Source organism: Lupinus angustifolius, chromosome LG01 (genome assembly GCF_001865875.1).
Source record: "Lupinus angustifolius cultivar Tanjil chromosome LG01, LupAngTanjil_v1.0, whole genome shotgun sequence".
In the NCBI taxonomy this organism is placed as follows: domain Eukaryota; kingdom Viridiplantae; phylum Streptophyta; class Magnoliopsida; order Fabales; family Fabaceae; genus Lupinus; species Lupinus angustifolius.
This window is the reverse complement of record NC_032009.1, coordinates 1286259-1312907: the sequence shown is the minus strand read 5'-3', so window position 1 is coordinate 1312907 and position 26649 is coordinate 1286259. Positions and strand designations below refer to the sequence as shown.

The following is a 26649-nucleotide window of genomic DNA, read 5'->3' as shown; positions in this document are numbered from 1 at the left end:
CAAAATGTTGAATGTACTTTAAAGTTTAAACATACATGATAACATTTTTTAAGAGATATGATATCATACAAGAATTTGACTTCTTTAAAGGGATGTGCAATTCACTTTATAAGAAAAAAAGGGAGAGATCTCAATTATTGATGAAAAGTAAGATCAATATTACATGCATATACACAAGAATAAAATCACTCTAACATCAAACATTTTTAAAGCGTTGATTTTAAGTAAACTTAAGATTGTGAAACGACTCCATGAGTTATGCATGAAGGTTATCTAAAATTCTAAGTGATGTGAAAAAGTAAGTTTTATACTTGTCATTATTGTCACCAATAAGACCTCTAAAACCTGATTTGTCCGAGTTTGCCAAGTAAGTAACTCCCATCCAAGTTAAGATGATGGAGATTGGTGTGAAAGTTTGAGTCCACATCTATTTCCATAAGCATTTTGCTTGCTTTGAAGGATGGAGGTTGTAGATAAACACATGCATAAGCATTAATGGTGACACAAAACACTTTCTTCACATTGACTACCAGATTAGAAAGGGGGTCATGGTTCATCACATCGTTTACTTTCCACCTTGCATTTATGTGTACCCTTTATTCACCCAATTATATATATATATATATATATCATGTCTTCCTTTCTTTGATTCCCTTAAGCAATATTTCGGGTTTGGGTTTTGTGGATGAAAAAATACATACTGAGAGAGTTACTCATACATACTTATGGATATTCTTGGCCCAGACAGAATTGTCTCCGATATGAGGATACATGTGGGAAACTAAAAAAATAAAGGTGTCTCACGACTCCATTTTGCATTACAAAATATCATTTCCCAAGATGCAAAATTAAATAGTATATCTCGAAGGAAATGTTCTTACAATTTTACATGAGCTAATTTTTTTAAGGTTTCCAAAATTGTGGGTAGGAATGGAAATGCGTGAGTAGAATTTTTGCTTACCTAATTCTTAACTCAAATCTAAATCAAATGAAGTTAAAAATAATAATACTATATTATACCTGTTGAGTTTTGTTTAACCCGAACGTGTCGGGTTTCGGGTAATCCAAACTTGACGGGAACCGTCTGAAAAATATATTTATATATATGTATTTATGTGAATATTGTAACGTTGTATATATTAATCGAGTTCACAAACGAATTCAGGTAGGGTATCAACTATACCAAACCTGAACTCGAATGTTGAACTTGAGTAAAATCCAAACTCAATCATATCAAGTTTTTCCATTAAATTTAGGTTGGGTTCGGGCGAGTACCCACAAGTTCGTTTTTAAATATCATCCCTAATTATGTGTCTTAAATTGCATGGAATGATGAAATGAAGATGTACCCATTTTTATAAGCAAAAAGATATATAGTGTATTAACAATTTTATATATTATTACTCATTATTATTATTATTGACTTTTCAACTAAAAAATTAATATAAACGAATGATGAATAATATACTGATTGAATAAATATATAGATATTATACTCTTTTTATAAAATATTGAATATAAAATGTCCATCATTTATTGAAAATAAAATCCCACAAACTTGAATTATTTTTTATTGTTTTGGGCCGTCTAAGAAGCCTATGAACAAATACAGGTCCAAATATTACTGTTCTGGGTACCTCACTTCAAATTTCATTTCCATTTTTCTTATGAAGATTTAATCTCTTGCCCTAATTCTCTCTCATTTTTGTTCCTGTTTTGTGTTCCATTTATTTTCAAACAAGTCAAAATCTTCAATCACTAACTGTAAGGAGGTCATTGAAGTAGTAAATTAATGGCCACTGAAACAACCCAAACCAACGCTCTTACAAATGGTGAAGCTCATAAACAAGATGCTGTATGTTTCAGCTCCACCCTTCATTTTATTTTCACAAAAATTTAATCTTTTTTTCAAATTATTTAATTTGTTTTTGCTTATTTGTATCTGAAATGTGTTGCATTTTATTTTGTTTGTGACTGTGTTTTTAAGCCACTGAAAAGGGCTAGGTTGCAAAAGGAGTTAACTTTTCAAGACATATATGAAAACCAAGACATGTTTGATGATGATGATGATGAAGATGACAGTGATTGGGACCCATATGAGTTGGAAAAGTGTGTGGAACCCATCAAGTGGTTCTGCATTAATTGTACCATGCTTAACCTCAATGATTCTGTTCATTGTTATGTATGTTTCTATTCTACATTCCATTCTATGTTGTTTTTCATCATGCACGAAATTTTAATCTTTTATTGACAATAGTTATCAATCATGGACAATTGTTTTAAATTGTGGATATGGTCGTGTTTGTGGTAATATTTACTGCCATTGTGGAAAATCACATGAAAGCACATTGCGGCTGCAGCTCCTATTGTTGTGCTGATGCAGTTGCAGAGACTCCAAAATCCGCAATACTGAAGACAAAATTGTGGCTGTGGACTGTAATTTTAATAATGGGTCTATATTTGTGATGAACTATTCTTCCTTTTGTTGCCATGGCTTACTTTTTTCTTTTAAAAATAATAGGTTAGTGCTATCTTCTGTATGCAGGTATGTGGGGAGCATAAAAATTCTAAAATCTTGACCCATGGGTTTTTCGCATCTCCCTCTGCAGAAGATTGTCTGATTGAGGTCCAGCCGAAAACAAAAGGACTTACAGGTGTATATGCATGTTTGGCTAACGATTCTGTTATGGTTATACTCAAGTCCAAAAATGGTTTTCTGTGATTTGTTTTTGTAGCGAATCAAATTGCTTTTAGAGAGGAATCTTGTCATACTGCCCTTCCCAAGTTTGGCAAATGGTTACCTTTTTGGCTGGTCAGCTTAGCTGCATTACTGAAGGACGTTTTTGCTATTCGTTTTAAAAATTCATACATTGTCATTAAAAGTTAAAACTTATAATTACTCATTGATTGCTTCCCCTCATTTTCGTTATGAGTGTTAGGGTGATGTTAGGTAGCCCCACTGTGACGATCACACTGGGATTGCGGAGGAGTGGAGCATTTTGTCCCTTCCACGCAACATGGGCCAATCACAGAGCTCGCAGCCTCTCCTCTTTCTTTGTGAAGTGTAAAACCTATTTTTAAGGCTGGAAACTCTAATTTGCTGTTACTAAAACCACGTGTAATGTCTACTTTGCCCCTACTAAAAACATGTGAGAGGCCCCACCCAGCCATTTCTTAAATGTTTTCGGTTATTTCGCCTAATCCTTCTTGTACTAGAGCTTGTCGAGCCCTAATCCCTTCACAGGTTCACATCCACAGGTTGAAAGAGAAAACCAGAGCCAAGATCAAACCTCCAGTGTTTTCCAGGGATTCCAGCCAACCAGCCTTACCCTGCTTCTTTCCCTTACTTCTACATAGCCACTCGTCTCAATGTTGCTTCAACAATGTGTCTTTAATTTGGTGTATGTTAGTATTTTGAGCATTTATATGTGTAGGGTATAAATTTTTTATATTATTTTTCCTTTCGCCATAGCGGCCATCACACTATCCACTATCCCATTGCGGTTTTTGGGGTGAGCTGCTATACTCCGCTATCCGGATTGACTACCTAGGGATGATGTAGACTGTGAAGCCTAGGGTTAAATCAGTCGCGCTCAAGAAATAAGGAGAGAAGAATGGAAAAGGAGTTCTGATACACTACCAATGATGGTTTGGTCTTCTTTTTATCAAATCAGGAATGTAGAAGAAAAATTCTGATCCAACCCCATACAACATTAAAGAACCCTTCATATAGGGCAAAACCCTAATTAAAAGCATAGGGGTCCCTTGCTATGTCTAATCCTAGCTGTTTTAGGTAACTTGAATAAAAATGAGTCCTGATGTAACGTAAAAGTATAATGAAGCGGTTATGGATTTTTAAGTCATCTAACATTTTGTTGTTGTATTATTTAAGACATTGATTCAAGAAAAATAATTAATCGTGGAGGTTTTTTGTGGAAGTTTGCTAACAGTTTTTCTTCTGTGGGTTTTGACTTACAGAGGAGATTGGCCTAAGAAACACAAATCCAAAAGAGCTTAGTGTCATTTTCTCTTTGACTTGTGATTAAGTTTGTACACAGAGGAGTGTGTCTTTGTTCAAAATAAAAAAAATCATAAAGGCTTGATATTCTGCATTGTATAATTCAAAATAAGGTGGGGTTAGTATAATTGTTGAGACTAGTAGAGTTTTTTTTATAGGTTACAGTAACTGTAGGATTGGTCAATGTATTTTGTGATTACACTTCTGAACACTTTTACATGGCATTGCTAAGATAGAAATTCTTAAGTTGATTCATAAGATACTGTCATTCTATATGTTTGTTATGTGATTTCTTGCACTAGTGTCTAGTGTGGTCATAAACTAAATATATCAGTTTTATCCTTATTTTTGTAGACTCACAGGATTCAGCAACAAATAGTTCTACAGCAATTGGCTTTGATGAGAGAATGTTGCTACATGCAGAAGTATGGTTCTGTTTTTCTTGTTTATTCCCATTTTGTCCCACTAAACAATTGACGCTACACTATATTACGACCTTCTAGCACATATTGACCTGGCAACTTACATTGATACCCAACCATAAAAAACTCCTGTTTTCAACGTAACACTAGTTTCTCTAATTCCGCTGCGGGAAAATGTTTAGTTCCCATCAATTTCCATTTTTAATTATGTTAGGTATTATCTTTACCATTTCTATACACTCAGCTATTATCTAATTTAGTTGAAATTTAGTGAATAACTTCAAGTTTACTCAACCTGAGCTTTTTAGCCCGTCATATCATATAAGAGCTTTTTAGCCCGTCAGATATTAATCAGGGTTCTTATTTTCTTACATATATTTTTAGCTACTGGCAACCTGAGTCTTATTATTACCTATGCTGCCGAGCTTCTGTTATTACACTTTGTCCCTTTTCTACTTCCCTTTTTTAACCTGGACAATACTTGGTTGCTATAGCCTTGGTCTACGATACACTCTCTACATTAGTTCACCACTGTATCACTGAATTTTGATAGCAGTTTGGTGTACTCATGCATGTGATACAATGATCTGAGTGTCATTTTCGTGAAAATATCATGCCTTTTTGTGATATATTTTTCCTGGTGGTTGCTGTGTTTGAGTAGGTTGAAATGAAACCACATCCACACCCGGAACGGCCAGATCGTCTTCGAGCTATTGCTGCTAGTCTTGCTACAGCTGGTATTTATCAATTGTAAACATTTACTGAAATCTTCCCATTTTTCTATTACTACTGATTTGCTTTCAATTTAAATTAATATTGGATACTTCTACCAATCCAGTACATCAATTTTCCTAATTTGAATCATGCAGGTATATTTCCTGGAAGATGCTATTCAATTCCAGCCAGAGAAATCACAACGGAGGAACTTATTACGGTAATTGGTTTGACTGTCACATACCTTGGATGAATATGAGGCATAGACACATACACATTTCCATTGCCTATGAAATTTATTTTAATGTTGAGTATAAGAGATACAATAGGGCTACAAAACAAATCCACTGAAGTGACTGTACATTCTTGTTGATGATCACCCAATTCTAACTTTAAAATATTGAAATTGAAGGTTCATACCTCGGAGCATATTGAATCTGTTGAAGCTACAAGCGGTGCACTTTGTAGGTATGTCAATGTCTCTCTCTCTCACGCATCTTTTGTTTCTTCATCCCTTTTCCTCTTGAAGTACATTTGTTGTTTTTAATACAACTTGTGCACTCTCATTGGTCTTTGGTGTTAGCTTCCATTAGTTTTCATTATGCTAAATATCTCATGTGATTGCAGTTATTTCACTCCTGACACATATGCGAATGAGCATTCAGCACATGCTGCTAGGTTGGCCGCTGGGTTATGTGCTGATCTGGCATCAGCTGTTGTTTCTGGGCGTGCCAAAAATGGATTTGCTTTGGTATGAATCATTGAGTTGCTCCTAATAACTGTCATCATGGATCATACAATTTTGATATGTTATCTATTAAGTGGATGCTTGTTCCTCATTAAATCAGGTTAGGCCTCCTGGTCATCATGCTGGCGTAAGAGATTCGATGGGGTTCTGCCTTCATAATAATGCTGCAGTGGCAGCATTAGCAGCGCAGGCTGCTGGGGCTAGGAAGGTGTTAATTTTAGATTGGGTAATGTCTTTATTCATAATGATTTAGTGAAATTATGCATTTGTTATGAAGATAGTGTTGAATGGGCATTCACTATGTTTTGAAAATGAGCTGGTTGTGCTTGTTGGTTATTACAGGATGTTCATCACGGAAATGGGACTCAGGAAATATTTGACCAAAACAAATCGGTGAGCTTTATTTAGTTATCAATTATTATTATGTTTTGTTTGTTTTTTATTTTTGCTCTCCATCATGTTTCTGTGAAAATGATGTTTTTTATTTTTGCTATCATTTTTAAGTTGAAGTTTGTTGTGGCTTCAAGAGCTTCATATTAACCTTTTTACGCTTTTACTGGTACTAAAGATTTCTACCTGTCCTGTAGGTCTTGTATATATCGTTGCATAGACATGAGCGTGGAAATTTTTATCCCGGCACTGGAGCTGTTTATGAGGTACATGACTGCAGACAAAATTTCAAAATAAACTGCAGCTGTTGGCCAACTCAGCCGGGTTCTTTTGGGTCTGGTATTAGCGTAAATATATTACTATTTTTCAAAGGGTGAAGAAAAGTTTTGCACCGAGTTGTGTCGCTTGTGTAATCTTGACAACAAATGGAACTAGGTCATAGTATATAATCAGGGATAGCGGCACTGAGCTTTTAAGCTCAAAAACACCACGGTGGATTGCAGAATGACCACTATATAATAGACGGTAGGCTGAAGACAAAATACAAGTATAAATAATTTACAGTACACACAGCAATGCTCAACTCAAAGTTTCCCAACTTTAAAATTGGTGGGAAATATGACATGACTTCCATTTAGATATATTTTCTCAAAACTGTATTATCTTTCCTTCAAAATACTAATTGAATGTGGCTTTCCAAATGAGAAAGTAAATATGAATAATCATATATCATTCATGTTTAATCAAATAGGTAAAAATACCAATTTAAGAGTTTAACATGGAAAATTTAAACCCCGAGGAATGAATAGAGAAGGGATAGAAAATGTAAGTACCTGGTTGAAAAATCACTTGTTTGCCAGATTTCTGCTGGAAAATGCGAAGAGAGGTGTGACAAGCAAACAGAGCTGTAACAGGGGTTCTAGGTGTGAAACAGTGAAGGAGTTTCCATCAGTAAAATCCCTCTTGCAAATAAGGAAAAGAAAATGGGTTGGCAATAACAAGATTTTCGGATATTACCAATGGTGGCCATGGTTCTTGCTGTATCTAGCCACAATGCCCACTATAGATTAAAACATCGTGACGGAATCATTGGAGTGGCCTGCTGCCTCAACTCTTCATGATGGCCATGTTCACTTAAGCATGATTGACTACTCGGAGAGGGACTTTACATGAGCTGTAGTTTTGTCCTATAGATATGGTTTTTAGATTTTGTAGGTCGGTATTGGTTACTTGGAATTCAGCATGATGTACCCACATAAGATGATCTGCTGATGCTGAATATACTTTCCTTCAGATACTTAATATTGGACTTGTGAACAGATAATGGTACACCTGCTATTGTCATGTACTGCTAGGAGGATTTTTAGTTTCCCTTTACTTTCTCTGCTGTTCTACACTCTGGTTGCAGAATGTTTTTTTTTAATTTTTTATACATCTTTATATTTTTCTTTTGTTTGTTCCTAATATCTTGCTTTTACTTTTTCGTTTGACCTAGACATTTTTTGGCTATTTATATTTATGGATTATAGGAGAAATACTGACTAATGTGTTTAAATTCTGAAAAGTGTTCATAAGTCCATCTTTATTCTTTCAGGTAGGTAGTAAGGGTGCAGAAGGATACTGTGTTAATATTCCATGGAATCAAGGAGGAGTTGGCGATAATGATTACATTTTTGCATTTCAACATGTGGTTCTTCCTATAGGTTAGTATATAATTTGTCCTATTAAAAGTTTCATAAATTTGATTCCTTGATTTTAGATAATTGAATATATAAGTAGCTCTGTTTTGAACTAAAACCTCTATTCTCAGGACTTGATTTTCTACCATAGCTAGAGTAAGTTAATTAATACACCAGAACCTATTTGCTGACTCATGAAGTCAACATCTTATAACTATTTATCAAGGGGTGATTATACATGATCAATTATACGTTTCTGCTAATTGGGCTAATTTGGTTGAGTTGCCTTCCATACTTTACATTTGGCAAACTGCATGAGGTTCGGAATTAGCGATTTATATTGAACTAGGGTGCCTAGGAGTAATGGATTATAGCATGCGTATATTGAAAATGCTTGTCTGTTTCATTGGATAGTCATATAGTATTCTCTGCTTAAAATATTAATGGTGAATCACATGCCTTTTCAGCTTTTGAGTTTGCTCCCGATCTCACCATAATATCAGCCGGATTTGATGCTGCTAGAGGTGATCCGTTAGGATGTTGTGATGTAAGGATTCTATTAACTCAACTGTTATATTATTTTTTTAGTTTTTTTATTGTGAATTGCTTAATTTGGCAAGCATCACTGGCAGGACTATGCATTGAATTACATTAATTACCATATAATAGAGTAATCCCCTTTACTGTTTAATTTTTTCTGAATGATTTTATGCTTTTTTTATTGAGGGTTAAAAACATTTAACAGGGAAATTAAAATAACCAAATTTTGAAATAATAAATCAGCATTGTGAGATTTGCATTGAAATTTTTGTCAATGGTGCAGGTTACTCCTGCTGGCTATGCACAGATGACACAAATGTTGAGTGTCCTTTCTGGTGGAAAATTGCTTGTTATTCTTGAGGGGGGGTTTGTACCTCATGCCTTTCATACTTGTTTATTCTATTTAACTCTATATTATGCTTCGTGTTGATTTGAATACATTCTATTGCAGTTATAATCTTCGTTCTATATCATCTTCTGCAACTTCAGTAATCAAGGTGAGTTCTTATGCCTTCCATTATCTGTGTTGATGATATCCCTGCATTTATTTGGCTAATCATGTAGATTTTCCCCCATGGATAATGCAATCTTTGCATGATAGTGAGAATGACATAGCAGAGCTTATTTCTCGTCGATGTTTCTGACTTGGCTTCCATTCGAGCAGGTATTGCTGGGTGAGAGTCCTGGATATGAACTGGAAAATAGTTCCCCTTCCAAATCTGGCCTGCAAACTATTCTGGAAGTCCTCAAAATTCAGAAGAACTTTTGGCCTTCCTTGGGACCCATCTTCATAAATTTGCTATCACATTGGAAAACGTACTATCTTGAGAAAAAAAGTAAGGAACTATTTGTTTTTGAACTTCACAGCCTTGTTTGGTGGGGGCATTTTGCTTTGCCATTCCCTGCATTACTAAAATACTATGTACTAGATGCTAGAATGTAGTATTTCTTGTGAAGCTTCATTTCTTTATATCTGATTATTTTTCTCATCATTATATTTGTAGGAAAACATAGTAAGAGAGGCCGAGTTCAGGCGCCATTTTGGTGGAGGTGGGGTCGAAAAAGATTGTTATACCATTACCTGAATGGCTATCTTCGCACAAGATCAAAGTGATTTTGCTTACCTGATGATTTTTTGGACAGGAATGAATACCTTGTAATTTTCAGCATGTTGTATATCCCATCTTAATCACCCAGGACAATATGATTTTTGTTTGACCATAAACATGCATGACATATTGACATTGCTAATGGCAAATTTGTGAGACTTAAGGCTCTTTCTGGGAGTTTGGTGGAAAGCTGTTAAAAGAAATTAGGAGAATGGGGAGAAGAATCTTAAGACAGCCTCTATATTCTCACTATTTTTTTGCACCCTTAGTTAATCATGTATAAATTCATAATTAATCATGTCTTATACAAAAAAAGCACAAGTATTGGATTGTTAATGGATTATCATACAAGTAACCATTAAAGGATTTGTTTATTATGTAGTAAAAGTAGTGCAATGACATTTTTTAAATGCTAACATGTGAGAAGTTGAATTATTTCTGACCAATTAAAAAGAATCAGTATAAAACTATAAGGTGGGCTGTCATGTTATCCTTTGATTCAAACTCCTAAACAACCTTGAAAGTTTATCCAATATTTGTGCATGTGCATGTTTTATACATATTAAGTACTTTGTTTTCTAGCCTCTTGTGTTTTTTAAGTTCAAAAAACTTGTTATGCACATCTCACTGAAGGAATTTTCTTCAAATGGTTGATAATCTCAAGCATTTAGAATCACCACCTTCTCATTTAATGCACACATAAATTTTCATTCTTGAACCTAGAGCTTAATTGCATGGATGTTATCACTGAGCAGGAAAGTTTTCTTTTTGGATATAAATATTATGATGAGGGAATGGTAATTTGTACAACAACAGTTACTACATTTGTACTGTTATATGAAACAGCTTAAGATAGAAGCTAACAGATTGATAATTCTTGTCTGGCATTCATTAAATGAAGTGGACTTTTATTGAGCTATATATGTGGATCTTGTCTGAAATTATTTGGAGCTTGCAGTTTTCTCTGACTACATGTGCAATAAGTGAGAGCAGAGGAAGAAGCCATATGCTCATAGCTTTATTTTTCCTGGTATAACCACGGGTACCCTTCAGTCTATGAGTAAGGAACTAATCCCTTTCATGGTGTGTGACTGCTTTTACTACTTACAAGAATCAAATCTTTGATCTTTTGGTCTACCTATTATTCAGTATGACCTTATATCATTAGACCAACACATCGTTGATATAGGCATATAACTTTAGCATAAAGCCACCAATTCCTCCTTTTCCTGTTTCCCTCCACTCTCACTAATTTCCTTCCCCCTCTCATCTCTACTGCATTTGTTGCCTTCTAATGTAAAAGTCATCCAAAAAATTTGACTGACTAGGAGAAACCCAACAATATGTTTTTAAAGGCTGCAAAAGAAAACTGTTTATCAGCATCTCTAACACTTATGAGATGTGACATAGAAAAATCTTGAGGTAAAAGAGATATGACAAACTCAATGTTGTGGTTTGCGGTTGATTGGTCAGTTTGGGTTATGAGAAATGAAGCATTTTCTTGGAGAATGAGCTTAGTTATATTCACCTTTTTCATTTAATCCAAACTAGATCTTGGATTTGGTTCACCTCTATTGTAAATAAAAATTCTTTAACTTTTGCAGATTGGTGTATGAATCTAAAACTCTGTATTTCTTTAGCTACTATAAAGATCACCGGTTGATATTTCTTTGTATTGGGTGGACACCCCTTATGCTCAATTTAATACATTATTTCCTTATAAAAAAATAATAAACAGAAGTTCATTGGCTTAATACCTTGGTATTTATACTTACACCTATCTCCATGTACACCATGAGGCAATTCTCAGTGTTACATCCACACAACCTTACAGGGAAGGGAACCAAATAAACTAAAATAGAGTCTGTGATACACATAAACTCAGTACCACTGGATTCAACAAAATACTTTTGCATAAACTACACTTGAGTAGAATTTAACATAATAGAGCCTTGTGTTTCACACAAGTTTCCTTTGAGTCCATAGTTATTACTCAAACTAACTAGTCACAAATGAAAATGTTGTTGTTATTGGTGCATTGTTGGAGGTGCCATTGGATAAGCAAGAGGGACAACATAAGATGGATGAGGATGAGCATGAGGATGCGGGTGGTGGGGTCCGGGAGGAAGCATGACAGGAGTTCCAACTGCAGATGCCATATGGCCATGAGGAGCAGCCACAGGATGCCCAACTGGTGCTCCATACATGCCTAAACCGGCATGCATATGATGAGGCTGATGAGCTCTATGCTTCACTGATTGTCCTACAGCCACTGTACTTGAAGGCATTGTGCTGCTATGCTGGCCTGTAATTGGTACCTGATTACTAGCCACATCTCTATTGTTGATACTTGTAATGTCATGGATACTCGACCTCCTTCGATCCCTATTCATCGAGTTCAATCGAATGAAGTACTTCTGTGCATGGCTTGCCACTTGAGTTGGAGTCCTAGAAATTACAAAGTTCCTTGAAATGCTTCTCCAATCTCCTTTCCCAAACTTGTCTAGACCAAGTAAAAATAACCTGAAAAGGAGATGTCTGTTATTAATTGTCTGAAATTTACTACACCTAACTCATATAGCTAAAGCATATATCATATATGTCATGAATTTTCTATCTCAAAAACTAAATTGTTACGCGAATGGAAATCGGTGAACTTATTTTATCTCTAACATGTTCTTTGTTCTTTCCTTCTACAGTCATATAAGCTTGAAGTTTGGACAATACATAAGTCCACCTATCTGGTGAGAAAGTTCAACTTTTTATTAGAAGAATGAGGAGAAAAGTACATGAATGTGTGAGTGAGAGAAACAAAGATGTGAATGAAGTATTATAATTGTACTTGTAAAAGTACCTGTGCTCTTCCTCTGTCCAAGGAATTCCTTTTCTCCTTTCTTGTTCTGATGACCTTGACAATCCTCCTTTACCACTACTATGAGAGGCAGAGTCATGTCCTAGACCAGAAAACCCACTTCCAAAATTACAATTTGATCTCTTATCTGAACTTGAAGCCTTGGAAGAGCCATGAAAATCCTTACTTGAAGACTTAGTTTCATCTGCAGCATAATTTGGAAATGGTATATGACCTGCTTCTATTGCACTAACATCCTCAACTAGTACTTTGTAATGTTGTTTCACTTCTTCCATGCTTTTGCTTGGAACTTCTGAAGCAATCTTCTCCCATTGCTCTTTGGATTCTTCCTCAGTCCAATGCATAGCTATAGCATTTTCAAATGTTTTTTCTTCTTCATAGCTCCAAATGGTTCCACTTGATGACATGGTAGCTCTTGGTTGGACTTGGTTATTCAATTATGGTTCAACTTTGGAGGATGAAAAAATGGTGAAAATTTTGTTGATGGGTGTGTATGTCATATTTTGTTGTGTGGATTTTGTCTACATTAGACAAAGTAGCAGAAGTAGTGCGCAGGATAAGGAAGAGAGTCATAATGTGTGTAGGATAAGAAAGAAAAGTAAGGTGGTATCAAACAATCAATTTAGACAGGACCACACTGTGTAAATTGTTATTGAAGAGATGTTTTATCTGTCAAGGTCCATTTTCATTTTTCCTTTTCATATCTACAAAATTTCTATAGAAGAACCTTCTCTTAGTTTTGCACTGTCAAATTCTTGGTATTTTTTTATTTCTTGACCATAGAGATATTGCAATCATAGAGTGTATAATGAGTATATACAAGAAGGGCCAATAGAACATTTTCTTTCATAAAACCATAAAATCTAGTAGAATCTCGACCATGCTAATGAATAGACCACTATTGATAAAGACTTACATGTTCATTATTTGAAATATGGATTGTTTTTGTAACTTCTTATTCAATTATTTTACTGCTAAGTAAAACTTGTGATTTTCCAACATCAGTGTAATTTTCAAATACCATCATGGATGATTTTAATAGTGATTGTATTTAGTTTATTGCTGAATTTAGTGAAGCAATATAAGATAAGAATATAGACTTTCAACTTTAGAGCTATGAGATATTGCCATTAAATTGTTTCTTATCCAATAATCATAGCTTTATTTGGAAATGCAATTATAATCTGATATAATGTTGCCTTAATGAAACTTCACAAAAATACAAAATACAAAGCACATGCTCCTACTCTCAGTAGTAATATAGTATCTTTGTCTTGTTAAGAAAAAGAGAGACGTGGCTAATTCTCCATGTCTACTTTGATATAATATGAACCACATATCTATTTTCCTTTTCAAAAAGACATTTATTAGTTCTCATTACTATGTGCAATTGCACTCTCATTTTGAAAGTAGAAAATATTATGTGAAATACACAGTTCATCAAATCTGATGTGAATGTGGCTTATATATATATACATACATGAGTATGATCAATGTTATATTTTGAAATTAAAATAACAATTTCTGAATCCACCCATGTAAAGTTTTTTCATGATTATGTCATCTTAAGAGAAAGGATCAAAATCCTACTAAAACTCATTTTTAGTACTTATTCTCTGAGAAAAGTGGAAGGCCTATAATACCTGTTTCAATTCCTCAACTACATGTTCATCAATTCCACTTAATATACATTGGTTTTAAGATGAAACTTAACATGAATACATAAAAAGAGGCACACAAGATAACACTAAGTTGAGTCATTATGTAGAAAATAAAGTGTTCAAAGCTATCAGATAACAAGCTATTTTCTTTTCACATAAAAAGCTATTGTCTTAATTAAATTGGTACATAAAATTGCTCCAAAAGTAAACATATAGAAAGTATCAACTTAATTTTGCAAAAACCTAAATTTGTGCCTTCATTTTCTACCTGTTTACTTTGTCATCAAACCAAGTTAATTAATGCACATTGCACTTAAAAAAAATCAGTTTTTTATCACTAAAATTCAGATTTCAGAAGTGACAACCTTCAGATAAGTCTAAAATCAGTACAAATTCACCAGTAATCAATTATTCATTTCTAAGTGATTAAGACATGGTGATGCCTACCATGTAACTACTTATGCATTCACTGATGATACAAACTTGAATTGGGACACAACATAGCACAAGGTTGAACTAATCCACCTCTCTTATAAACTACTTCCACACATTGTTTGGATAGTGAAGGTTCACAAAGTTGTTAAAAAATGCTATGGAGATATTAACACAAGGTTTTGTTGTGCAACATATTGTTTAATAAAAAGGGTAGTCTAATACACGAGGTTCCGAAAATATGAAGATGATATGTACATTATAAAAATCAATGTTAGACAAATTATCCACTTGCTAATTTTTTTCAAGTACAATGAGCTTGTGCTTTCTTTTTTTCATAATATAAAAAATAAGAATGAGTCTTAATCCAAAGTCATGCAGGTATAATAAAACCAGGATGTAGCAAATGGAGCATTGAAGTGACAGGTAGATGCTGTGGTTGACACATGCTATAACCATAATAAAAATCATCTTTGTCTTCTTTTCATTTCATAGATTTGAAATAAAGTGTTTCAAAGGCATCTCAACCAATGAATATTGGATAATATAACTTCAAATTTCTACCCTGAAAGTGTGCACCTTTCCACCAAGGCAAGAGGCATTTCAAAGGTTGCTGCATAAACCTTTCTCACATTATGATTTGTCTCAGGGCCCATTTATTAATTTATAAATTAAAAAAAAAATCACTTATAACATTGATTTGCTTGTTTAGTTGGACTTTTACTAAAAACATTTAACAGAAAATAAATTAAAATTCAGCTTTCAGCTTCTTATGAAAATGTTATATCAAAATCACTTTTTGAGAACCATCCTTTTTTAAAAGCCTAAACAAATTGACCCTTAATCAGCTTTTGCCAGTCTCAGAAGAGATCATGTTAATCACACCTCATTTCTGCACATTTACACCTCCAGCCTAATGATATCATTGTATCAATGAATCCTAGCATTCAATGTAAGCTAGTAAAACATTGATGGTGCAAGGTGATTTAAGTGGCTTGGAAATAGCAGTGTGAAATTACTGTTGTGAATTATAAAAGAGACATACAATCCACATCAAGCATGAGTGTCCACTAGTGAAAGAATCTTTCTTTGAGAGACACTGCAGTGCAAAAATTGAGAGTTTTAGAATAGTACAAAACCTATAATAGAGACCACTACCAAAAGCTAACAAAGTGTGAATAATATACAGCTTGATCCTTCACAATAGAAACAATACAAGGCCACAATTTCCAAGGGATGATAAGTTATCCCACATCTGCTTCTTGACGTAGATTGATCAATCAAACTCTGGTTATTGGATAGCTGTTTATTCGAAAAATATGAAAATATCTTTTATAAAATGAATTGAATAACTTACAAAGGGGGCCCCAATGCATGTGGCTCCCAACTGATGGGGTTTAGGGAGGGTAAATTGTAAGCAACCTTACCCCGTAAGTGGAGAAACTGTTTCTAAGATTTGAACTCGTGACTTGCAATAGCATTACTCTTGAGCCAAGGCTCGCCCTCTTGATTGCATGACTTACAAAAGAACCTAAAAAATGAGTCTTACCCCCACAACAACTTGTCTAAAGTCAGAAATTCTCTCAAGCAGCAGAAAGTTGGTTGTGAATAAACCAGAATTCTATCCTTTAGCAGCATAAGAACATATATGCTCAAGACCACCTGCTTCATGCTTTTCCCATAACCCGGGTGATGTAGAAGACACAACCACAACTTGTATGCAAGTTTGTTATTCTGGACTAACTTTCAGAAGGGATGCCCTTTGTGGTTTTGAAAGCACGAGGTCTTGCGTGTCCCTTGAAAGCACATGGAAAACTGCTTGAAGGTCTCTCATTAGTTTATGACAAGTTGCCATCGAGTCAACACCGCCATTTCCAGATTGCTGCAGCTGATAATTATATTTAACAGAGATATAAAAGCATTGACTGTGTTTCATTTACAGCTAAAACAATTCCATACTTAGGCATATAATATCCTGCAGCACATTATGCAATGAATAATAACGTGCTGCCGTGAGCAAAGTATTCTACAAAAGGGCCAATGAAAATTTTGAAAATATGCTCTAGCTTTAGTAATGATACATGTGAAAATACAAATGATAGGTTTTATTATACATAGATGACAAAGCAAAAACTTCAATCCAAAAGCACCCATCAGCCTAAGGCACTTGGTACCTGACACAAACTCTTGTTTTTGACAAACAGGATGGATCACACAACCATGCATTCTCCTTGGTGATTGTTTCCCCATGTATTTAGTTATCATGTATACTCTTGTTTTGAGCATTAGTCTAGGTATATTCAATTTGATTATTTGTCTTGTCGGATCCAAAACCACATAAAAAATTGAGAAAAGTTTGGAACTCATGATGTATTAACAGCTTCCATAATAACCAAAGCTGCAATAGAAATACACCTCAATAGGAACTCAAATTTAAACGACACTGCTAAACTATTTGTCCAACTTTGCTCTAAGAACCAAACTAGTTTTCAGAACAAAAGCCTATGCAAGATGCAGAATTTAACATAGTTATTCCCTTAATGCATTTCCTCAGCAACAAAGACAATGAAACACAAATATGATAGGAGAGTCACAATGTCAAATTCAACAAGATCCATTAAATCATATGGGTACCTGAATCAAGGAATTTGGTATGAAAAAACAGAAATCCAATGTGATCGAAAACAATGGAAATCTCACAGGAAATAAAAAAAGTTTAGAAATACCAACAAATAGTATATATTTGCAAATATTGTTGCTACTCTTTGTTTAAATATTCAATTATGTGAGCCAATGAGGGAGGAGTTTCTTTTCTGCTCAGAAGCACAGTATCAAATGTTAAGTGAAGGGAAAATAATTTTTTTTATTACCATGGAAAATAAAATGTTTTTATGTCCTGCCACATACTGATGATGGACTAATATTTGAGGTATAGTGATTATGATTGTAAGTGTTGCTGTCAATGTTCAAAGCTTTGAGGTATTGATATTTATACTTTTATCTCTTATTTCTCAAGTCATTAATCATCATGTTTTCTTTCCTTTTTAAATCTATCTCTTTCTTAAATTTAGAAATATATTCCAAGAAGATGAAATAAGGTGATGTATATTAGTTTTGTACATATAATAAGGTTATATATTATTACATGTAAACGTGGGGTGGAATGTTATCCTAATATCAATTGTGAATATAGGATTTGTTTGCCGGAGGTTGGGATTTTAAGTGCTGGAGGATTTTGAGCAATCTTCTTTAGTTTAAGTGCTGGAGGATTTTGAGCAATCTTCTTTAGTTCCTTAACCGCCTCGGTTTGTTGTGAGCTCCACGGAGCAGCATTCTTCTTTAGCATCTTGGAGAGTTGGCTTGTCCATTTTGCCACATTGCGGATAAAATCCCTAACCTTGGAAGCTTGAATTGATGTCACTGCCAAAACTGTACCAAATATTGACTGTTTCAAACCATTTTTTACTATCACCTGTAGCCCCTTTCATTTCATTTATATCTTGCAACAACAAAAAGAAGGAAAAAAGTTGCATTGGAGATGCTGCAAAGTGGGCATCTATAACACTTTTCTGAGCAAGCGCTGCATTGCAAAAAAGCAAGTTTCATTCATCACTAATAGAATGTTGGGTATGATGATTGAATGCAACTCAGATACCATAAACATTGGGGGTATATACATTTATCTCTTAGCAGGGCTATGCCAAAAACTTTAACCTCCATGATCTGGACAGAAATACAATCACAAAGCATGGCATAAATCTGTTTCTACCACAACCCATTGGGCACATCAAGTGCAACAAGAAGCTATTCAAAATTCATAAAATGCACGGATACCAGCTAACTCCTCTCCTTACTTCTAAACAACTAAAAGAACCGTTGCAGCCAATGACAGTTTTCTGCATCCTTCTCTAACTTATGTGTCAACTTCCTTACTTGTTCAAAACTTTTCCTTCTATCCATGCTACCCATTGGCAAAGCAAGAAATGCTTCAAATAATTGGCGAGCCCTTGCAGACCCTTGAATTATTTCACTAGGTTCAAATGCTACCCTCTTACGTTTAGAACCCACCTGCAAATTATAACAGAAAGGTTCTTTAAAATGATGAAAATTATATTGAAATTTATTTATGACATATCTGCAGGGAGGAAACATAAATTTACTGAAGATAATATTAAAGCAAATATTTCCAAATAGCTCATGTCACACTGACATCCTTTGGAGCATAAATAGGTGTTAAGAGAGCATATCCCAATGATATGCTCCCTATAATATTAGCATGTAACCAGTTTTATATGGTAGAAATTTCTCCCTACACTGAATAAACCAAGGACTACTGCTATTCTAAAGTGGGTATTCCGACTCAGGAAGCAAGTTCTTCCAAGAAATGGATAAACATGTATAACAAATAGAAAAGAGAGATGAATACTATATCAATGAGCCAGAAAAAATAAAATATACCTCCTTAATAGTATCAGTTAAGTATATTGCAGAAGGAGAAAAATCTTCCAATTCCGCAGCCTTTTCCATAGCTAGGGCAATAACACTTTCAGGGAAGTTTGCAAATTCAGCCACGTGAATACCAAAACTTTGATCACAAGCTCCTGGTTCAACCTGAGAAGTAGAATAACATGTAAAAGCATTACTTGATGCAAATGTAGATTAATATTTGAACATGGTACTGCAGAATGCCCATTATAAACCAACACCAATTATAGTTTAACATGACCTATTATGCTCAAGGAGAATGGATACCAATATATTGGCATTATATTATCCCAAGATTTTCGGGTCTCCTATATGAGCCTTCACTCTGGCCAAATGTATCTCTATTGTATTTCTATAAAAATATATTTTTGTCTCCTTCACAACTTCATATGTCCTCCTAGTAACACAGTTATAAAAGAAACATATTTTTGTCTCCTTTACCTTGTATAGCATAGTTAGCTTGCGAGTTGATGCATCAATATTTGCACTAACATGATAGTTTACCACACCAACAATTTGCTTCTGTTGATCATCTCTTAGGTTCTTAAGGGCTAATGCAGTCAGTTCATGAAAGTGAGTAGCAAACAAAGTAGGCGCTTTGATCAATTTAACAATGTGCTCACAAATGGCCCATGCTAGACCTGCACATCACATAAAAAATTAGTAAAGTGCAAAAAAATGTTTATTTGAAGTTTTAATACACAGCCTATACAAAGTCAACTGTTTCAAAATGAGTTTATTAGGATATGTACTTGATACCACTGTAAAACCCCATACCCCAAACCACTTAATAATTTTGAGGAATGCAATTCTAATCAATCCATGTCTAACCATTAAATTATAAGCAGCCACCAATTATGCACCATAAATGATGATGAGAATTGGATATCAGTCACCTTTCTTTATTTTGTAATGTATAAGGTGTAATGAAGAGGAGAGAGAGATGAGAATGGTGATGTGACATGAAAGGAAAAAAGAGATAGAAAGAAAGATAAGATGCAAAAAATGTTATAAAAATATCATAACTAAAAGATTATAAAAATTTGACATGGTGGCTCACCATGTTGCCAATTTTCCATCATATTCATAATTCTAAAAGTTAAGCAATAATGGAGCCAGATTAATTGTTTTATATCGGTGTCAACAGATGCTAACCTATATGCACAAAGCCACATTAAAATTTCTCATTTAATCCTGTTAGATCTAAATTATAGCATATGGATAACTAGGTTTGTAAATGATTTTCCCTAGCTCCATTTGCATCTTAAAGGCAATGGTGAAATACATGTATTTGATAATTATGATTCAAATTTAAGTGATTGCAACACAAACACATTAAAGGAACTGTGGAGAGTGAAATGTACCAAATCCATCATAAGTTGATGTCCCACGTCCCAATTCATCAATGATTATCAAGGACTTGTCTGTGGCTCCTTTTAATATTGATGCAGTTTCAAGCATTTCTTGCATAAAGGTAGAAACTCCACGAAGCTGGGGGAAATTAAAAAATTCCTCAAAATTCATAGTGAGGGTATAATTATGGATTTAACAAGCATCACAGGACAGCAAACCTAAAATTGCAGTTTTTACAGATGAACCTCAAAAACAGAAAGGAATAGCATTCTAAATTGGCAACATTGGATAAAAGTGATGTTTTGGTAGAAGTTGGTAATACCAAAATGACCAGTTGCAGGCAACTCCCATTTCTAATAACAAAAATTTAAAATTAAAGTGAGATATGAAGAGCTTAATTTTGTGCATCTTAAATACAAAGTCAATCCCAACTTCTATATCAAGAACCAGTCAAAAAGTTGTTTTCTGTCAAATAGACGTGTCAGACAAAATGTAAACAAGGGTAAATGTGACTAATGAAGGAGAAGAATATGGTATAGCCATATAGGACTTACTTGGCAGTCACCAGCACCAACCCGGGCAAAAATGCAATCACGGATAGATATACTGGCTTTGTCACAAGGAACAAAGGAACCAACTTGTGCCATCAAAATATTAACACCCACCTATACAGAAAAAAAAAGGTTTATGTTTATCTAGATTACAACCTCTGGTAGCAAGGATGCAGGTAGAATTGTATAAGAGGACTAAAATGTCCATACAAAGAGGCCAGGCACTCAAAATTAAATATCATGCTTAACACCAGCATATAAGCAGAAGGATAAGATCTGGATAATATTAAAATCAAGAGAAAACAGAATGATGATTAAATTCTCAAATAAAGTGGTTCAGAAGATAAGCACCTGTCGGATGAATGTTGACTTCCCACCCATGTTAGGCCCTGTTATTATTTGAAACCAGCTTTTTCCTCTGATCTGGTTTGTTGCAAAAACCAAAATAGAAACTAATCCATCATCTAATTTAAATAAAGAAATGCTTGTTATTTTCCAGGGATCACTAGGACACTTACAAGCTTACAATCGTTTGGCATAAAATCCACCAAGCCTTGTGCCTCCACACAAGGGTGTCTGCTGCCTTCTAAAATAATATCTCCTTCATTCTATTAAGGCGGAGACAACAATGTTCAATGCTATTTTTGAGTGGGGAGGCTTCCAAACCAAACCAGGGTAAAGGGGAGGGAAAAGAACAAAGAAAGTAATATTAACTATGTACCGATGAAGTGATGTAAGGCCTTGTGTAGGGAGTAGGACAGCTAGAAGCCAAATTAGCGAAGCTTAGTAACACGTCCAGTTCAGCTATTAATTCAGCTAAAGAGTCAAAAACCTGCAGAAGGAAATCCTTCAATCTAAAGCAGAACAATTAAACCGACAATAAAAGGATATATAAATATACCCACCTCAGAGAATGTTGCTGCAGTTTGAACTACTTTATTAACCAACTCTTTTTGACAACTCTTGTACTCCTCAACTATCCGTTGATACTGGTCCCCCAGTTTCTTGAGCTTCGTGTTGGTAAATTTCACTCCATCTTTACGGGTTTCCAGTACAATGAACTGGGTACTGAGTTTTTTCCTTATTTTTGGCTCTTCTTTCTTTGTGATTCTGAAAACATGTCCAAATTGAGTGCTCTTGTCTAACTTCAATGCTTTATCTATAGGCAGATCAAGACCATCAGCAGTTTGTCTATGCAAGTCATGTATTTGGCTTTCTATTAACTCCTGCTGCTCCTTAAGTTTAGACAGTCTAGGGTCATAACTTGAAGAAATCATGTATTCCCTGTTCTCCAGTTGATCAAGGTCAACAGAAACTTCCACAAGTCCAATGAATTTGTTTAGGTGATCATCATCAGTCCATAACTCAAGAGGTTCCAAATATCTTTTCCTCATCATTGAGGAAAATTGTCCATCATAATTTTCCAGAGCACTTTTGATGTAAGGTATTCTTATGCTTGACTGCAATCAAAAGGCAACAATGGAGTTAAGAGGCCATATAATTATCTATATATGGACAATTCTATATAATCAAAAATATTATTAGAGGGATGTAAAGTGAACTCCAAGGACATATAAAGCATGCTTTTGCAAATACATATATAAAATAAGGAAAGGGAGGAGGGAGCTATGGGACTTTTCATGACATTTATCCTGAAATATCCAACAGAGAACTGAAGAACATGTCTGTTTTTTATTAATATAATGATGAGTTGATGATAATATTATTAACAAAATTTTAACCAAAAATAAAAGGAGAATGAAAGTTCTTGGTTCATTCTTCATTCCAACATGACCTCATTTCTGAGGCAATAAAAAAAGCTGCTAATTTTAAATTTAGAACTGCTAAGAAAAGGGGGCAGAACTGTATTATATATTTCAGACGTGCACCACAACGCAAATACAATTCTGTGATAGCATAGTAAAAGAAAAATCCTACATCTTCCATCAAAAACTTAACAGTAAATACAGGTAAAACATTACCTGATAAAGTTTAATAATATGATGCAGGCCAGCTCTTCGCTTCAGAAGATTGTGCACCAATCGCTCAATGTCTGATATTCTTTTTAGATGCTGTTGCAGATCTTGGCGAAGCAAAGCATCCTCTACAAATGCTTGTACTACATCCAGCCTGGAATTAATTTCTATTACATCTACTAAGGGCTGTTTTAGCCACATGTGCAATAACCGTTTTCCCATCCCAACTGTACAAGTTCTGTTCATGAGACCAAACAAACTGAAATTTTTGTTTGCATCAGTTTTGCTTTCCAGAACATTAAGAGCTGCCATGGCTGCGGAGTCTAATCTCATGTAATTGTCAAGATTGTACCTACGAAGTGTATAATTTCCATAATTGCTTTCATCAGCAAGCAACTCAGTATAAGATAATAATGCCCCCAAAGCACCAGGTGCAAATTCAAATCCAGCCACTAAATCTCGTACTGGTTCAAGAGAGCCTTTAACAAGCCTGCCAAGATCCTGTACTAGATCCCTTGTTTTGAACTCAGTTTTCTTTCTCTCAGTTAACATCACACCACATTTAGTCAATGCATCATGCAACACTCTATTTTCGACAGATTTACCACACTCAATAGGCAGAATGCACTCTTTGCAGCCAAGAGCAACCAATGCTGACTCCGCATTAGTGAAGTGGCTGTCATCAAGGAATTCAGCCATCCCAAGTACTCTCCTAGTTAGATCAACAAATCCTAACCCAACAGTGCAACCATTTTCACGGAAGTAAAGTGACAACGCAACAACAGCCGGAGAATCTTGCATTTCAGAGTTAGCAAAAAGAACATCTTCAAAACTGCCAATATTACCAGGTGTTCCACTTTTGACCAGTTTCCAATTAGAAGTACTTCCTTCATAGAGCTCCAGAGTATGGTCTGTTCTCTCCAAAAGTAGATCACGGGCAATTGTTTCAAACATGTTCTTACTGACACTTACACTAGAAAGAGAATCCGGTCCATTACTCAGTTGTCGCAAAGCAGTAGTAGTGTGGTAGTAGGTCTTAGCAACAAAAGTTGCATTCTCACCATGAGCAGTATAGTAATCCTGAATAATTTAACAAGGACCTTTGATGAACTGATGATCATCATAATGTGTAAAAGGAGGAAACAAGAAATAAAGAATCCCATTGAAACATTCTATTGGAAAACTCATCTATCTTGAAGCCATACTGATAGTTTATAAACAGAATTGTAGGAACTCTTAAAAATGATAAAATATGGCAGCTTAATGGTTTGAAAATCAGACAATTAGATAATAGCTTTCAAGACATAGTAATTTCATCATATATATTTCAACAAAGCACTACTGATACAGAAAAAATATACCTTTTCCTTATGGCACATATTATACAGTAACATTGAAGACTACATAAGCATTTGAAAATCAAGGACCTAGTCCTAGCCAAATTAATTCAGGATTACAAAAAATTGAAATAACTAAAAATCAATGAGGTGAAAGAAGTCTCTTCATAAACATTTATTCTTCTTCAGGAAATTCACAAAAGAAAAATAAATGAAGATTGAAGAGATAACGGCATTTCAGAAATCGTTAGCTGCCTCTCAAAATATATTAAGGGCATGCCTAGTGGGAAAGGGATTACTCAGCCTTTAATGAAAAGAATCATTCAAAACATAATGAAGAAAATATGAATATCAGCCACAAACTTACCCGGCGATTGAAAAAACGAATTGCTCTTGGATCCTATACCAAAAAAATGGAAAACAAACAACATCAATTTACAAACTTGGTCTGAACCACTCAACAACAGTAAGCAAAGGAATAAAAATGGTTCATGTACATGCACAGTGATGTGCCTTTTCAAGTTTTCATCGTGTCTATGGTTAAAGTAACAAGCAGACAATGGGGAAAATGCAGGACTCACTAATGCTTTCACATGTCATCACATAGACAAATATTAGTGTTGTGGACGAATAATATCATATTTTTGCTATGACATACAGTGTCAGGTACAGGGCAAGGTTAACAGAATCCCTTGATATAGGGCTCAATTGTTTTTTAATGTTATTTTAATTATACTATATTCGATATTTTAAAAAACAATATTTTAATGATAAAGGCTAATTTAAGACCAACCCCATACATTCGTACACTACGTTTAGACTTAATTTCCTCTGTTATCTACTTTCTTTTTTTCTTATTGCTACTTCATGACTATCTCTTATAATTGTTAACTCTTATTATTTTATCTTTCTATTATTGATTATCAATCTTACAAAATCTCTTTTATTTCACATCAAATTGTTTTTATTCGTGAACATGAAGGTAATGTAATGTTTGCTGTTTGCACACCAAAAAAAACAAAATAGAAGTTACATAACTTTTAGTAAACCAAAATGTTCCACTTATAATCCCATATCTGATACAAATAAATTTATAAAATACACCAAACATAAAACAACACTCATATCTTGTTCTGTGATGTTCTAGCATATCTACCAAATGCTACCAAAGTGGTAGAAATAATAATATTTGTTGCTTACAATCAACCATCTCCTTACTCTATATTATCTCTTTGCATCACCATTGATGTTGCTTTCATACTTGATTCTCAAAATATAAGATTAACTTTTTTAAGCAACATCAATTAAATTAACAGAATGTTTTTATCACCCTAAAACTGTGATTATATTTACTGATATTTAGTTTCTCTTAAAAGTATATTACTATACATTAGTTTGTCTACAATTTAATGTACTAAAAAACAAAGTTAGCTTAATGTGAAACATTATTAGCATACTCTTAGCAATAAAAATGAAAATGATGACATATATATATATATATATATAGCCCAATATAAACAGAGACTAACGAATAAGAGGAGAAAAGGAGATACTTACATTAGGTAGGGTTTTGTAAAATGATAGAAACCCTTGTGCTTGCTTAGAATCTATCAAAATATAATAAAAAACGGTAGAAAACATTAGAAAACTTCAAATTGTAGCCAATCAAAGAAGAAAATAAAGAAGAATGATACCTAGTTTAAGATCGGGGAGTTTATTGTGGAGTTGATCGAAGTTTTCAGGCATTGCTGAAATTAGGGCTCTACAGTGAAACTGAAAGTGTGTGTGTGAAGTGCGAATGATGAGTGTTAGTGTTGTGGGAATTGGGGAATTTATAATTGTGTGGTAGTTCTGGCGGGAAATACTCGCGGGCTTTCGCTGAAGGAGGGTTCACAATCACAATGTTCAAATCTTCAAGCCCACTTCACTTTTTTTTGCCTAGAAAAAAATATATGGACCGATAAGTTTTATATATTTTTACTATATTGTTGACTCTTCAAAAAAAAATGATACAAATATATTTTTACTATATTGTTGACTCTTAAAAAAAAATGATACAAATAAATGATAAATTATATATTAATTATATATAAATTTTTATACTAACAATACATACATATTAACCTCTTATATGCCAAAAATAATTGAATACACCCACTTACTTTCCTATTTTCCTTAATCCTTTGCAAGACACAAGAGAGCTTAACAAACTTCATTTTCCCATCTCCCCCACAATAAAACAAGCTACATTCCCTTACTCAGTTTTTGATTTCATCCTGGTTTTGGGTTTTTTTTGCATGTGTGGTTAAAATAGTTAAGTGATTAGTTAGTTTGGTTAGAATAATTAGTTTTTCTATCTTTT

At 34.3% G+C, this 26649-nt stretch overlaps 3 protein-coding genes across 3 annotated transcripts; 1 reads left to right on the top strand and 2 right to left on the bottom strand.

Moving 5' to 3' along the window:
* LOC109345108 (histone deacetylase 15) lies at positions 1644–9786 on the top strand. The gene is made up of 17 exons (XM_019583910.1): positions 1644–1855; positions 1988–2182; positions 2546–2654; positions 4373–4443; positions 5102–5177; positions 5310–5374; positions 5567–5622; positions 5782–5905; positions 6003–6128; positions 6245–6295; positions 6490–6558; positions 7887–7995; positions 8439–8518; positions 8795–8877; positions 8963–9008; positions 9176–9347; positions 9516–9786. The coding sequence occupies exons 1-17, from the start codon at positions 1793–1795 to the stop codon at positions 9623–9625; spliced, it is 1605 nt and encodes a 534-aa protein (XP_019439455.1). The 5' UTR covers positions 1644–1792; the 3' UTR covers positions 9626–9786.
* On the bottom strand, positions 11347–13150 carry LOC109345102 (transcription factor DIVARICATA). Its single transcript, XM_019583897.1, has 2 exons — positions 12475–13150; positions 11347–12143 (listed from the first exon to the last, which is right to left on the bottom strand). The coding sequence occupies exons 1-2, from the start codon at positions 12897–12899 to the stop codon at positions 11648–11650; spliced, it is 921 nt and encodes a 306-aa protein (XP_019439442.1). The 5' UTR covers positions 12900–13150; the 3' UTR covers positions 11347–11647.
* Positions 18171–26033, bottom strand: LOC109345095 (DNA mismatch repair protein MSH2). Its single transcript, XM_019583885.1, has 13 exons — positions 25982–26033; positions 25845–25894; positions 24655–24687; positions 22957–24030; positions 21880–22434; positions 21696–21806; positions 21493–21582; positions 21326–21397; positions 20978–21088; positions 20435–20561; positions 19512–19711; positions 19044–19196; positions 18171–18653 (listed from the first exon to the last, which is right to left on the bottom strand). Exons 1-13 carry the CDS (start codon positions 26031–26033, stop codon positions 18450–18452), a joined length of 2832 nt encoding a protein of 943 aa, XP_019439430.1. The 3' UTR covers positions 18171–18449.